The sequence below is a fragment of the Morus notabilis genome, unplaced genomic scaffold (assembly GCF_000414095.1).
Source record: "Morus notabilis unplaced genomic scaffold, ASM41409v2 Scaffold1169, whole genome shotgun sequence".
NCBI classification, from domain to species: Eukaryota; Viridiplantae; Streptophyta; class Magnoliopsida; order Rosales; family Moraceae; genus Morus; species Morus notabilis.
Window position 1 is genome coordinate 265206 of NW_010357151.1, and position 16355 is coordinate 281560.

General features: G+C 31.3%; 2 protein-coding genes across 4 annotated transcripts in view; both read left to right on the top strand.

Moving 5' to 3' along the window:
• Nucleotides 1-341, top strand: part of LOC112092035 (G-type lectin S-receptor-like serine/threonine-protein kinase At2g19130) — a 2701-nt gene extending 2360 nt beyond the window's left edge. Inside the window, exon 2 of the mRNA XM_024167150.1 lies at nucleotides 1-341. This exon is cut by the window's left edge and continues 4 nt beyond it. Coding sequence (XP_024022918.1) covers nucleotides 1-174 — 174 coding nt within the window. The 3' untranslated portion in view covers nucleotides 175-341.
• Nucleotides 342-4648: 4307 nt separating this feature from the next.
• Nucleotides 4649-11145, top strand: LOC112092031 (ATP-citrate synthase alpha chain protein 2-like). 3 transcript variants are annotated; one of them, XR_002902404.1, is made up of 6 exons: nucleotides 4649-4853; nucleotides 5678-5759; nucleotides 6045-6151; nucleotides 6540-6716; nucleotides 10871-10955; nucleotides 11043-11145. XR_002902404.1 is itself a non-coding variant. In XM_024167130.1 (5 exons), the coding sequence occupies exons 2-4, from the start codon at nucleotides 5735-5737 to the stop codon at nucleotides 6702-6704; spliced, it is 297 nt and encodes a 98-aa protein (XP_024022898.1). In that variant the 5' UTR covers nucleotides 4652-4853; nucleotides 5678-5734; the 3' UTR covers nucleotides 6705-6716; nucleotides 10871-11145. The 3 variants fall into 3 exon arrangements, 2 of the variants coding, with proteins under 2 accessions (XP_024022900.1, XP_024022898.1); XM_024167130.1 differs by having other exon boundaries at nucleotides 4652-4853; nucleotides 10871-11145; XM_024167132.1 differs by lacking the exons at nucleotides 10871-10955; nucleotides 11043-11145 and having other exon boundaries at nucleotides 4651-4853; nucleotides 6540-6864.
• Nucleotides 11146-16355: the final 5210 nt, after the last annotated feature.

Consider the following 16355-nt stretch of genomic DNA (forward strand, 5'->3'; position numbering starts at 1 on the left):
AGAGTGTGTAAAGTTGCTTGTTGGTGCATCCAATATGATGAAGCTCACAGGCCACCAATGGGTCAAGTAGTTCAAATCCTTGAGGGCGTCATTGAGGTGGAGTTGCCTCCACTTCCGCGGCATCTCCACTTCTTTGATGACAATGAGGAGAACGTAAATTTCTTTACAGAGTAATTGGCAAGATAAAGAGCACCTCCTCTTCAATGTTTTCAGCCGAATAAAAATGCCGACATTTCTTTCCCTGTTGGTTTTGTTGTAAGCACTGCCTTTTGTTCCATCAGGTGCCGTTTTAGCCACTTGTGCACCAGTGAAATGTGCAGCAGTTTCACTAGTGATAATTTAGGTCCCGTTCACTTTGCTAATTCGAGTTTAGAAGGTCCATTCCTTTTTTATTTACCAAAGTTTCAGTTGTGCCGTATTCAGCTTATTGGATGATTGGAGAGCAAGAAAGCAACTCATAAATTAATAGCTTAAATTGTGAGTTTATGCTCATATATCATATCCACATGATTCATATGGGCGTAGCATTGACAAGTTATAGCTGTAGGAAGGAGGAAAATTTAAGGCGCGTTTGGAATCCGTTACAAAATGATTTTGTTTTTTGTATGAAAATGAAAATAAAAACGTTTTCAATCTCAGACATGAATTATTTTTAAAAATATGTTTAGTAGTTTTATCAATAGATTATTTTCAGTATAAAAAAACCCATTAATGTCTCTCTCTCTTTCTGCTTGAGAGAGGAGAAAACGAAAATTTTAATTTTTTATCTTTATTACGTAAAACGTCGTTTTAAAAACGTTTTTATTTTTTATTTTTTAAAAAATATGAAAAATAAAAATGGGATTAATTCTATATACGGTCTTTTTATTATTACTTGTATATTTTTCTGTTCCTTGTCCATGTTTTGGTCCACAATTAATGTTTGTTGTTTTTGTCTTTCCCTCTTTGTAATGACAGCAGTTAAAGGTTAACAGCGATAATTAGGGAATCAAAAGAATATATGTGGATAAAAAAAAAATCGACTAACACACAACAATAACATGTGCAAACTCATTTGTAGAACTCCATACATTATTCTTCCTCAATATATAATTATTCTCGCTCTTTATATCTATCTTTCTAGCTTCTGATCTATTTGTTGGTTGGAGGCAACCTCTCCTGTATATCTCCTGGGAGGGGAAAAAAAAAAAACCCAAGAAAAAACAAAATCTGTCTTGAATGTTGAATTAATATGAGAACAGGTATATATGGAAGATTTCGTGAATCACCTTGCTGATTCAGTTGACCTCCCACTCCATGATGCACATTCCTTATATATTACACGTCGAATAGGAAAGTAAACAACAACGAAGCTTGAAAAAAAATAATCTTCATAAATACTAGCTGAAAATGCATGTGTCAGAATTTTTATTATTTACTCTTGATTTATAACTTTTTTTGTTAAATAATTATACTAATAAAAAAATATTTATCAAGAATAAAGGGGAAGGTCCATACTCATACACTCTAAACGGTAAATTCTTCATTTCTTCTTAAAAAAATTCGTGTATTACATTTTTTTAAAATAAAACCCACAAATTCAAAAAATCATCATATAGGGAGCACGCAGAAAATAAACAATAAGAGTATAACGGGTATTACATATATCAAATACAGAACTAGATACTTTTGTAATATTTTGTATAAGTGGACATTTTTAAATTCAAGACATATATAGTAGATATTTTATGTAATTATTTTTTAATTTTATTTATAATTTTAGAATAAACTTTCGAGATTAGTACAAAAGTGGGCCTTTTAAGAGCCTTAATTTATAGGGAGAAAGAGGGAAATAAGCCAAGACTTGAGATGAATTAAAATTAATAGGTCAATAGTTTACATAAGTTAATAAATATGTCAAATTATTATTTTCGTCTATAACTTGTCTGGTTATGAATCATAACTTGACAAGTTTGTCCATAACTTATCTGGTTATGAACCATAACTTGACAAATTATGACCTATTAATTTTTATAACTAAAAATTGGCCTATATACTTTCTTAAGCTTTTTATATTGGCCTATTTTCTATTATTTCCCTAATTTATATGCCCAAATTGTATTACCTCTCCTTTTGAGAAGGGGAAAGGAGACAAATGCATTTTACTCTTGATTAATATATTTTTTTAATCAAATCATTATATTAGTCAAAAAATGTATTAATCAAGGGAAAAAAATTTAAACCCACGCTTCAATAATTTTCTCTTTTAAAAATTACTCTTCATGGGAAATTTATCAAAGCAGATTTGAAGCATAGCAATTTTTTTTTGAAATACTTTGGAAATACAAAAATTACATTGTAATCATATAATGATACGTTTTATACTACTAAATTACATAGAAAATATTTTAATAATATTGATTTTTACTATTTATAAAATAGTATAATTGTTCGCTATATTTCACCATTACTAGTAAACTTTGTTATATCTCTAAAATGCACTACGGTGAGATCAAGTGAATATTGACCACATGTTGGGTTGACGGTCGAATTTCGTCAACAAGACTTTATTGGATTACCCCGCGGTAGCTCGTTGGATTACCGATTTGAAACTTGTAATTTTACCGAATTTACTAGAGTTTGTATTGGTGTACTGTGAAGAAACCGTTACAACAGTTATGAAAATAAAGACGAAGAAGTTTTATAGTGGTTCACCCTCCTCAAACCGAGCTACATCCATTGTATTATATTTTTCTTGTTTTGGTTATTACAAATTATACGAAAAAAGGATCCCCCTCTCTCACGGGGGCTTTGCCCCTTTTATAGCAGATATTACATAAGCTTTGCCCAACGGTAGGCGGTTTGGACCATTTGACCGTGTCTTCCAGGAGGCCCATCCACTTGAGTGACCTATGGCTTCATTTATCTAGACCGTAGCCTGTCAACACATTTTGGACTGTTCACTCATCCAATTTGTCTCCCCATTACGGCTCTATAGATCCCCTGTAATAGCTAGTGATTCGTTCCAGGCGGTTTTAGGGGCTCGTAATCATTTCCTATGCAACTGACATTCTCCAAACTCAGACGCAACCTTAGAATATTCCGCCGATCACCTCAGGAGTCTTCCTTGGGAAGCGGGTCCAGTTGCTTACGCTTAGCCCTCTTTTCCTATTCCAAAATTTGCCACGGGTAGCCTCTCCCACGGTCGGCTCTATCGCGTTATTTTACACGAGCTGGTCTCGCATGCCTCGACTGTATATAGGGTCAACGGTCTCAATCCCCTTATGCACTCGGCTCTCATACCATACGGGAGAGACCAATGAGACTCGGGCGTCGAGGGCTAAGTGACGTGACAGGTGTGAGGTTACGTGTGGCATAATCGTTGTCCGACGCGTCAATGTGAATTTTTCTACATAACATGTTGGATATATAATTTTATGAGGTCGCTAGGATCATCTTATCATAAAAATACGGATCCACTGTTTTTGTAAAATCCGTCATTTGCCTAATTTAATAAAACTTGTTACTGAGAAAATGCTTTGAAAAAGACCATTTACTTTAAAACCCCAAAAAGAAAAGGGAAAGAAATTAGATCCCCAGGATAAAATCATACGCCTACGGTAAACATTGAAAACATGGACTAAGCCAGTAAAGACCCAGTGGGGCCAATATGACTAGGGCTAACAATTCGGGTAGTGACACGACGATACGACTCGAAATCCGCACGAAATTAACGGGTTTGAGTTTATCATAAATAGGTACGGGTCAAAATCAGGTTGAACCCGTGAAACACGATTAAATAACGTGTCATTTTCAAGTTGACCCACCAACCCGCAATTGACCCGTCATAACCCGTTTATTAAACGTGTCATATTTGGGTAACACGAATACACAACCCGTTTATTACCTATTTTATAAACATGTTCAAAAATAGGTTAACACGACTCATTTATCACCTATTTTATAAACATGTTCATCAATAGGTTAACACAACCCATTTATCACCCATTTTATAAACCGGTTGACAGGTAATCAATGAGTTGACACGACACATTTATGACCTGTTTAATAAACGGGTTATTCGTGTCGTGTCGTGTCAACCCGCCAATAAACGGATCGTGTTTAGGTTTTGTATTTTGACACGATTAATAAACAGGTCGTGTTCATATCAAATCTATTCGTGTTAACTGAATGAATCAACACGACACAAACACAATTCACCAACCCAAATTGTCATCCCTAAATATGACCCCCACTCAACTATTTGTTTTTTTGAAGTTGTATTATCGTAATAAACGAGGCGAGTCGAACTATTTTTTTTCTCGCTTCCACTTGCTCCCACATGTCTGCTCTTCCTTTTTTCTTTTTTTTTTGGCCTCTTTTTTCTTTTGCGTTTTTTTCACTTTATTACATATACCAAAGGAAAGTTCGGGGTACTGTTCATACAGACCCAATCTACTATTATTTGTACAGTGGAGTGACGATTTTACCTTTCTTTCCCTCCTCTTTCTTCCTTCCGTGCAGGGGCTGCTTGGTCTTTTACTTACATAGTACAGTGTATTGTCCATTTTGCTCTTTCTCCCACCACACTTGGCAGGGGGCTTTTCGGTAATTTTGGTCCACATAAATCCCTAGGCTTTCTAGCTTCTTCGATCACTCAACCGGCCCTTTCACCCTCGCCTTCAATCTTTCATTTCTGATCTTTCTTCTTCTTTTTCTCTTCATCATATTTGCGAGAGTTGGATTCTTCTTCTTCTTCATCTTCATCTTCATCTCGTTGTTTCTTCGTTAGATTCGGGAGAGAGAATCATCTTAGCATCAACTCAAGGTTTGGTCTTTTGGTTTGCTCCTCATTCTTTTCGTTACCCACTCAAGTAAGTATCTCTTCGTCCTCTGAAGAATGGTATGATTTTCAATGGTATTCCTGATTTTTACAATTCTTTAGAGTCGCCAATTTTATTTTGTTTTCTGGAAATTTATTTGGGGAAAAATATTCTATCTGTTGTTTGGTTGCCGAGAAATAAAAAAGCAAGTGAGCATGGAAAAGTTTATGGCTTTTAGATTCTCGACGTGAAAGTTTTGTTTTTTTTTTTGTCTGGTTGATGATCGGTAATTAATGAGAAGGATGATCAATTGAGGCTATTGATGATCAAGGTAGAGTTTTGGATTATAACTGATGACTTTTTTTTTTTTTTTTTTTTGCTTATATCAATCCATTGTTTTCTATAAGCCAAAGGTAATTTTTCTTCCACACTATTTATCGGAGCTTTCAGGTCGTATTCCAATTCTATGTCCCCATGATTCGATTTTTTTTTTTTAGATTTTGTTTTTTGGAAATTTATTTGGTGGACAATATTTTATCTGTTGTTTGGTTGCCGAGAAACAAAAAAGCAAGCGAGCATGGAAAAGTTTATGGCTTTTAGATTCTCGGCGTGAATTTTTTTTTTTTTTTTTTTTTTTTTTTTTTTTTTTTTTTTTTTTTTGATGATCGGTAATTGATGAGAATGATGATCAATTGAGGCTATTGATGATCAAGCTAGAGTTTTGGATTTTAACTGATGACTTTTTTTTTTCTTGCTTATATCAATCCATTGTTTTCTATAAGCCAAGGGTAATGTTGCTTCCACACGATTTATCGAAGCTTTCAGGTCGTATTCCAGTTCTATGTCCCCATGATTCTTTTTTTTTTTGGATTTAGATCTTCTCACGAAAGATTACACGTCCGATCAGAAATTCTCCGTCTCCACCTACAACAATGCCGGCGTGGCAAGACAAATTTTGTTAGTATTTTTGCTCAAAAATTGAATTTTTTTGTTTTCTTATATCTTCTCAACTCAGAGCTCTTCTGATTCTCTCTCTAAACAGTGATTTGCACTTCTCAAACTGCGATTTTTGCTGCTTTAGATCTTCGTTTTGGTTTTCGTTTTTGGTGTTTTTATGGCTTTGTGGTTTTGTGGATTGAGTTTGGTTAGTTTATGTTCGAATTTTTTTGCAGAATAAGATTGGTTTGACTGGTTTGATTTGGATTTAAAATGAAATTTTCTGGTTTGGTGAAAAAATTTCAGGTGGTGAAATGGCATGCAAGAAGATCAGAGAGTACGATTCGAAGAGATTGTTGAAGGAGCATTTCAAGAGGCTCTTTGGCCGTGAATTGCCGATCAAATCCGCTCAGGTTAGTATTCGATTTTTTTTATCTTTTTTTTTTCGAGATTGTGTTCCTGTTTAGATTATAGATCTCGAATGTTAAGCCTCTTTTAGCTTTTTTCATTGCATTTTTGTAATGGTGACTTTCATGGCGACTTGATCTCACTTCAATTGTCAGGATTTGATTAATCTGGTTCTGTTTGTGTATTTCTTTGTTGTGAACTTAGTTTATCTTATATATTTAGGATTAAGAAGGTGTAGTTCATCATATTCAGAATTAGAATGTAGAATTTTGATTTCGTCAACCGTTAGAGAGTTTTTTTTTTCTCTTTCTTTTTAGAGAAGAATTTTCTGGATTTGTGTTTGTGTCTAGCTTTGCTGATTAAATTGTGATTTTTTTTTTTGTTATGCCATAGATTACCGAATCAACCGATCTCAATGAATTAGCAAACAATAAGCCTTGGCTTTCGTCTTCCAAACTGGTTGTTAAACCCGACATGTTGTTTGGAAAGCGTAGAAAGAGCAGCTTGGTTGCTTTGAATATGGACTACGCTCAAGTTGCCACTTTTGTCAAGGAGTGACTTGGCAAAGAGGTATTTTTATGTTTTCCCTTTATTTTCATTCATGCTATACTAAAGAGTTTTAAACCGAAGGTTGTAAATTTTCTTGAGAAGTTGACTTTGAGCTTAGCTTTAAACTCTGTCTTTGAACTCTTCCGAAATAAACTCTTTTCCTTTTTTTTCCCTCTATCTTGTTGTAATAGTGTATTGCTTTTATGATTTATTTAGGTTTTAGGTTTTAGGTTTCTCTAGACCGACTTAGTGCAGTTACATGTGATGTTCTTACACGTTATAAACTGCTTTAGTCTATTTTCTTCCTGTTTATTTATAAATAAATGCTGTTGTGTATGAATCTGTTTCATATATGCCTGTTGACGTTCGATCATTTATTGCTCTATTTCACTTTGGATCATTTATTGCTTTATCATTTCATCACTACAATTAATACTCCTCCTGTTCGTGTCTGTTCGTATTTGTTTGGCTGATATTCTGCAGTTCAGGTAGTATTTAGCGCATTCCAGGTGCTATTAATAATCTTTGCCTACATCTTTTTAATGTTTGTGGGCGATATTGAATGTATTGGTTTACTGTAATGATATTAATCTATGATGTTTGTGTTTTTATTCTTTTTTGTTTATATTTGATTCTGTCATGTTATTAATGGATGTTGCTGATATATAGCACTCACATAAATTGTCTTCTGTTGTTCTGTTGTTAATAAATGTTAGAAATTTATGTCTTATCTTTGATTTTCATTATTAAATATTGCTGAGATATTGACTTTGTGTTTATTTATTTCTCTGTGATATATATAGATATGCTTATTTGACATATTTTAGCTTAAATTAGTTTTTTTATATGGCGACGGTCATGAGTTCTATCTAAGCTGTCTAAAAATTGCTGTGGATATGTTTTCCTCAACTAAATTTTGATTTGTTTATCCATTTTGGCTAAATTTTTTTAGCTATCTCTCTTTTTTTGTTTCCATTTATTCAAATGATTTGGATACTTTCCATTAGTATTTCATTCAAGAGTTATTTAGATATATATTAATTTTATTTTACTTATTCTAATGCTTTTGTGTTTGTGACATTATTGTTACATTCAAAGAACTTTGGTTTTATTTTTCATTATTTATGGTTTTAAGTTTTTCATTTGGTACATACATATGTTTATTTGATATATTTATTTGATATATTTCACCTTTAATTTTTTTATGTGGCGATGATGATCATAATTACTTTTGACATGTTGAGTTTAATGTAATTTGTCTAAAAATTGCTATGAATGTCTCCTTCACTTGAACTATGATTGTATCTATTTTTTTTTCATTAAAACTTTTTGACCATCTCTTTTTTATTCATTTAACTTATCCTGATGCTTTTACTTTCGTAGCATCATTAATTCATTCAAAAGTCATTTACATATACATTAGCTTTTTTATTTTTTATTTTTATTTTTTTACTTATTCCGGTGGTCTTGCTTTCTCAGTATTACTATTTCATTCAACAATTTTTTTTTTTGCTCTGCGTTTCTCTATCAGTTTGACCTATTTTGGATTTGTGGTATTTCTGTTTTAAGTATTTCAATCAAAATTTATTTCTTTGTATAACATCTTTACCTTTTTTACCTTTTAGTTTGTTTTATTGTTTGATTTTGAATTATTCAGTTTGCTCTTTTTATCTCTTTTTTCCTCACTTTCCTGTGCGAAGGCTTTTGAGTCTTTACCTGTCTTATGTTGTGATTGTATACTTTTATCATCAATTTTTTTTTTTATTTTTTATTTTTCATTTGTTATTGGTTTAGGCTTCTTCGATCATTTTGGAACAAATGAAATTCTAGACTTTATTGCTTATTCAATGCCTTGATTCTGTCCACTTCTTTTATTTTACTTGGGCAGAAATGATAGGCTTTATTGTTTCTTCGATGTTGCTGTTTTTTGTTTCCAAGGTAGTTTTTAGACAATCTTACATTTACTCCAGTCATTTATTTTGTCTTACATACATATAATAATCTGTGTGGCTTACATACATATAATAATCTGTGAGGCGGATATAATTGGGTAGTTGCCATCAGTGTTTTTTATTCCGAAAAAAACATTTATCTAGGCAGCCAAAAAAGGGCCATAAAAATATAAGATAATCCATTTTTACACATTACTGAGAATTCTGAATGTCTGAGCCACATTTGCTACATAAAAATATTACTATATTTATCTCTTATTCATGTTTTTGCTGTTTTTCTTTTTTTGTTTATTCATTTATTTATCTATATTTTTTAGATTTTTTTAACTTCTATTTTTTTCTTTAAGTTAAATTTATATAACCAAATTTTATTACAAAAGACTAGGGCTGTAAGAAATCACCTCGAACCCGACGAACCCGGCCAAGCCGAGCCGACCCTACTCAAAAATCACGGGTTTCCAATTTTTTATTTAATTTTTTATTTTAATTATGCCTAACCCGCACTGCGCGGGTAGGGGCGCGGGGTGGGGTTACATGAACCCGAGGTAACTCTACCCGGCTGAACATGTTCAAAGTAGGTAAAACAATGTCCAACACTTCAAATTCTTACTTTCATAAGTTTATGGACTTTATGCTTTTAAACTGTTAACTTATTTATGTTTTGGATTCACGGCTTGTGTAAAAAATGCTTGTATGTCATAGTTGTTGAATTAGGACATTCTTTATTTATATTGGAAGTGTTTGATTTTAAAGTGAGTATTTTAATTGTTCACCTTGCATTTAGACCCCCCCTCTTGAAGGAAAGACATGTTCTGTTTGATAATGATTTCTTCTGTAACAAGCACAGATTAATTGACTAAAAATTGATTAAAATTGATGAAGTCATAGATTAAAATTGGTTTTCACCAACCCGAGTAACCCGACCCTACCCGAGGTCACCCGAAAGGTTGCGGGTTTGTAGACTTAAGAGAGTGTCACGGCATAAAATTTTCTCAACCCGCACTGGTCGGGTAGGCCCAATTTTTCGGCTCAACCCTATCCTACCCGGCCGATTTACACCCCTACAAAAGACTTTTAATTTGTTTGTTCATCTATGAAGAAGGAAGCTGAAGACACACAGATAGAAATAAGAATTTGTTTATTCATATATTGTTTGTATTGTTTATTCATGAAGTTAATTTATGTATTGTCTTTATCTTATTAATTTGTTTTATACATAGTTATACATAACATTGTGAATTTTAGATTTTAACCGTTGATGACCGTGGACATTTTGATATTATTTTATTCCCAATAAATTATAATTGTAAATATATAATTTGATAAATTTGTTATTACAAAATTATTTGCCTAACTATTTACTATGAATTTTAATATATTGTAGTTAACTAGATATAGATGATTTAGGCAAACATAATTTTTTACTTCTTATCGCTGAAATAATTACATATTCTAATTACAATATGGATAAGAAAAAAAGAAGCAGAAAAATAAAAATTCAAATACATTATAAAAAACTTCTTACTACAATATTATATAGATGTACATATATATATATATAAATATATATATAAACTAATTCTTTACTATAGAATTTTTTTAACTTTTTATATGATCTAACAATATTTTCCGCTTTTTATATAATCTAACAATATTTTCTACTGTAACGCCCCGGGTGAATGACTAGTTACTTCTATACACTTTCTTATTTTTTCCAGCTTATTTTTCAGCTTTTTTATTACTTTTTCTAATTCTTTTTTCCTTTTCTCTCTTTATTTTTTTTCCTTCTTTTTATACTTTTTCTTTTTCTTTTTGTCAAGAACTTTCCTATAGTTTAGTTACATAACTAGTGGATTATTGCACAGATATGTAATAATTTAATTAATGTATAAAATAGATATTTAAAAGTTTTTACAAAACATGATACATAGTAAAAGTTTGATTTATAAGTCGTTAACTTTTAACACATATATACATATTATTTACATGTTTGTATATAAAATATACATACTTATTTATAGATATACAAAAGTTTATTCACATATTTATTCTTTTCTACTTTTGCTTATTATTTCTGAGCTGTAGTTAAGAAAAATGAAAAGAACAAAACAATTATTATTAAATTGTAATCGATGTTAATAATGGTGTTCATATTTACTAAAATATTTAATATAATATATAATACATAATTTTACCTGATTTTTTTTTGACGAACTTACAAAGGAGGTAGATTCGTGGGGGACTGAAACGGGCTGAATTGGCTGCGAAACTGATGTGGTTTCTTTTGAAGACGCCCTTGTTATAGGAGGTAAGTACAACTGAGGTTGATCATCGTTAAAAGTTATTAAAATAACTTTGTAGATAAAAGCACATCGAGTACGAAATTGTATGACAGACAACATAAGCAGTACAGACAAAGAGAAGAAAGATAAGAAGACATTTGTAAGCATGACCGAAACCAATTCGAGAAGAGTGACCGACGAAATATTTGAGAACAAAACAAAGATGAATTTGAGTTGAGTTATGGTAACTTGAGTGCAGATCTTGAGTTATAACTTAAGTTGAAATTATAACTTGAGTTTGTGTTTAATTGTGTACATTTGAGTTATAGTTTGAGATGAATATCTTTTTGAATTTATGTTTGGATGTATCAAAACTTGAGTTTGTATTTAGATAATATTTTAATAAATACTCAATGATGATGAAAAATTTTAATACGGTATATAGGTGAGATTTTATTCTTCTCTTCATTGTGAACGCATAAAAAAAATCATCTTAATCGGAATTAAAACGAAAAAGTTATAGCGTTTTTAAGAATATAAAAAATAATGTTCATTTAACTTGAGTTTGAGTTTAGAAACTTGAACTTAGATTTTAATCCCAAACTCAAGTTAAAACTCAAATTTTACAAAAAAATATAAACTTGAATAAAATTGTAACTTGAATTTAAAATTTTTTTGAGTTTAGGTGCTAATGAATAAGCTTGAAAACATTGAAAAATTTATGAAAGAACTAAAAAACAAAACCTAAGAGGTTCAACGTCAAGATCGACAACATGAAAGCAAGAAATACTGCTGTGGTAAAAAAGCAAGGGCAAGATGGCATGAAGAAAAAGAAAAGGGACAAAATCTGAGAAACTTTAGAAAAAATGACCAAAACTGGGGAACAAAAAACAAACGCATAAATAAATAAATAAAACAAAAATCCTGCAGTAAAATAAGATAAAGAGCAAATAATTTCAGAGTAGAGGATGACAATAACAACACAAATCCTCAATAATCCGAGCAACATCAAAAACCACTAAATCGTTATAAACAATTACTCGATAAATGGTAACAGTAAAAGAAGATAACATCATCATCACCGTTAACGACGTTAATGTAAAAGAAGAACAAACTATTGACAAAACATGATAAGTAAAAGAGCATAAATCTTAAATAATTTGGGTAACATTAAAGCCTGCTAAATTACTATAAGTAGTTACTTAATAATACATGACAACAAAAAAGAAAAATACTACATCATGATCAAAGAAGTGACATGAGACACATAACAAAATCTTGACAAATTAAGATAACAAATAGAATAGAGACCTAATTTTTACTCAAATAACAATAACTTATATAATATAAACATTGAACAATATGTTATAAATAGTATTAAAACTTAATACAAACGCAATCATAACAACATAAAACATAGAGCACATATATTAACAACTCAATATATGCACATAACAAATCATACTAATATAATACGTACTTACACACAAAGTCGAAAGACTTAAACAACGTTAATATTAAGCAAGAAGTTAAAAATAAAATTAACACAATCAATAGAAACGCAATCATATTAAGACAAAAAAGTATGTAGCTATATTAATAGCATAACAGATTAACATAGGAAAGCAAAATAATACAGTATATACAGATTTTAAAACATTTAAGAAACATATGTAAGAATTAAGAAATAAATACCTTAGTCGCAGAAGAGCAACAAACGGAATAATCCAGGAGAAGAACAAAAATTGCAAATAACGAACAACCAAGCAGAATAACACAGTATTGAAAACTGAGGAGAAGGAAAAAAGAGCAGAAAAGGTAGAATATAAAAGTTCGAAGACGAAACCAAAGAAAATGGTAGAAACGATAATGAAGAAATGGAAAGCAATATATATATACAAACAGAACGAATGGATGATAAATCTCCCGTAGCATGAAAGCCAAATGGAAAGCAATATATATATACAAACATAACGAATAGATGATAAATCTCCCGTAGCATGAAAGCCACCGTAAAAGAATCAATAACCAACGGACAATAAAACATTAAACACCCGTTATACAGATTTACAGCACATGAAAAACAAATTTGTGATCACAGCTCGATAAAAAATCCTGCAAACAAAGAGTAATCCATATAATCATTAGTCAACAATCCGTGTTACAATGCATGAGAAGCACAAAAAAACACAACCAATAATCAACAGACAAAAAGAAACTATATATATAGTATAAAAATTTACAGCATCAGGAAAACACGCGTCAAAACAAAGAGATAAAAGATAACGGAAACTTTAACGGGTTGGATTCAAACAACCTAAAAATATATTTATATAATGCAAAAACGATTTTTACACTCTTTTTATCCATTATACTTTTTTATTTTCAAAGATTTTGTTTATTAATTTTATTTTCAGTTAGAAATTCACTTGTTCAGATGCTTTATTACCATGGTATATCGCTTTTATAGCTCGCTATTATTAGTGATAAGTAGTTTATCTTTTGTTTTCAGCAAAAAGAGTAGTTATCTTTTGTGATAGATATTGTCATTTATTTGTGTGATATGTTGTTTACGATATTCTAAGTTTTTTCGTTTATATAAGAGACATCTATATTTGAGGAAGATCATGTTTTAAGTTTTTCTACTCCCAAAAACATTTTTCTTTTTTTCTAGAGCGCTGCTGTTTTTAAAATTAATTGTCGTTTCAGAAATATTGTCGTTCCGTAAGTTCTTATGCCTCATAGGCTCGTAATTCCGTAAGTTCTTACAGTTTTCGCAACATTCAACTTCCTTCAGATTGCCGTCTGAAAAGTCCTTGTCGTTTCCAGCAATGCACTATTGTTTACAGGTTGTCGTTGTTTTCAAGGTTCCGACATGCATCTAGATTTGCTTCATTTTTTATAAATTATTGTTGTTGTTTTCAAATGTTGTCATTCTAAATTTTTGGTCCTTTATATAGTTTTTTCATTTTCTTTTAAACATACTGTCAAGTTTTAATATGATGTCGTTTGAATTCTAAAGAAGAAGAAAAAAAGCAATCGTTTGCAACTTTATTGTCGTTCCAGAAGAACCTCGTCGTTTTACTTGATTGATGTAGTTTTTTAAGAGTTGACGTTTTTATCAATGCGTCATTTATGTTATTATTATTATTATTATTTATTTATTTATTTATTTATTTATTTTTGTTGGGGGTTGGGGGTGGGAAAATTAGTCGTTTAGATTGCTGAGGCTGTAAATATTTGTCGTTTTCAAGTACTTCTATATATGGACATAGCTTACATATTTTAATATAATTTCATTAAGAGAAAGGACTAGTTTCCTAAACAAATGACGTCGTTTTGTGGTGATTGTGAATCAGTGACATTGTTCTACGGTTCGATTCTGGTGTCCTTTAAATCCCATCTCATTTTATGTCCTTCTAATCATATATTATGTCACGTTAGTTAATTAAAATATCATTCCATATGTACTAAAAGCAGGGTGGAGCTGCATTGCGTCCATGGTAGAGCTGCCTCTGGACCTAATGGCTCATTCAAATTTTGCCCCTAAAATTTTTTCCCTATTTTTTCTTTTTTTTAACTATTTGCCTCGCTGGAATTTTATAAATTGTAATATTGAGTTGGAATAATTCTTAAAAATATTTCATAGTACTATGCAAACTTACACTAGTGGGACTCTAAAAGTTAAAATGTGAAGTTAAATTTTATGACATGCTTAGTTCATTCATAGGAATAATAAAGTAGATAATAATACAAATTGAACAAAGGTAAGACAAAGTCAAGAATATATAATTACATTGTAATTTTAGTTCAACATTTTGATTCCATTATGTTATTCTTAAAAAAAGTTCTGGCTTCGTCACTCATTAAATGTTATGTTAATTAAAATATTATAGTTAATGTGATATTATATTATTGGGGGACATTAAGGAGGACTACGTGTGGACCGAATCCTTGTTGGCGGCGTTGTATTTTTATCTCGTTGTTTTTAGAATATTGTTCTTGTCGTTCATCTATATAATTGTGGTTTCTAAAATCTTTGTCGTTTTTAAGAGTGACCTTGTCTTATTTTAAGATACATTTTAGCTTGTAATAGCGTTACCCTTCTAGAGAAACGGTCTCGCTTCTTATGATTTATTGCTGTTTCTTTTGTCATTTTGTAACGTTGTTGTCGCTTGTGAGAGACATCGACGTTTTTGACAAGAGTGTTGTCATTTGTAAAATATATTGTCGTTTATCCCTTATTAATGTTGTTTTATGTAACACCGTCATTTTCTATGGAATTGCCATATGCTCTTGACGTTCCCCGTCTCCCTAAAGTGCCGCGCCACCCATCAGAATCTGATATCTCTCTTTGAAATCCCGGTGGTGACTATTCTCTGCTGGTTAGTGCATGAAATCAATGCCTTTGTCTTGTCGTTTTAAACGTAGTTGTTCTTTTTGTGTTTTTGTCGTACTTTTTAAGTTTGTCATCTTATTGAATGACCATTGTAGGTAACATTAAACTTACGGTCGTCTTTTTTCATATTCTATCGTGGTTTATGTGACATGTTTCCGACTTAGTCTCTATATTTTTTATGTTGACAATTCATATCTCATCATTTTTTTTAAGTTCTATAGTTTTTATGAGAAATTGTCGCTTTCCCCTTTACTGTTCGTATGATTCTTTAAATCAGTTGCAAAGTTTGTTAGAATGATCACTGACTGCAAACATAAACTATTCTTGTTTTGATATCTCGCTAATATTTTCAGTAGGAATTATATTTATGTATTTCCCTCGTCACACTGTCATAGGATCATAAAATCTGCTCTTCTGACTAATTTGCCTATCTACGATTTATGTGATTTCAATTTTAAGAACTGTGAGTGTCAATTTCCTCCACACAATTATTTCATGCAGCTTTCTTTGACAATCTCCTTGTAAACTAACTTCTCACATAATCAACAACGGACATATTTTGTTTTCTGTTTTTTTGTTTTTGTTTTTTTGTTTTTTTGTTTTTGTTTTTTGTTTTTCTACATGTAGTGCGATACAACCATTAATATTCTTAAGGAAATTTTAATGGTAAGGACTATCTCCAGTCAATGTGGGGTTCTAATACGCCTCCTTACACACATTGTGGACCATGCCGTTTTTTTGTTTTTTGTTTTTTTGTTTTTTGTTTTTCTACATGTAGTGCGATACAACCATTAATATTCTTAAGGAAATTTTAATGGTAAGGACTATCTCCGGTCAATGTGGGGTTCTAATACGCCTCCTTACACACATTGTGGACCATGCCAAACCGGTGCGAATAAGTCGATATTGGGGGACCCAACATTACAAAACTGGGCCTACTCTGATACCATTTTACAGAAATCAAAAGATCACATTGGCTGGAGATATTGGCATGATCCACTTAATAAGGTGAGGACAATCCTCCCCT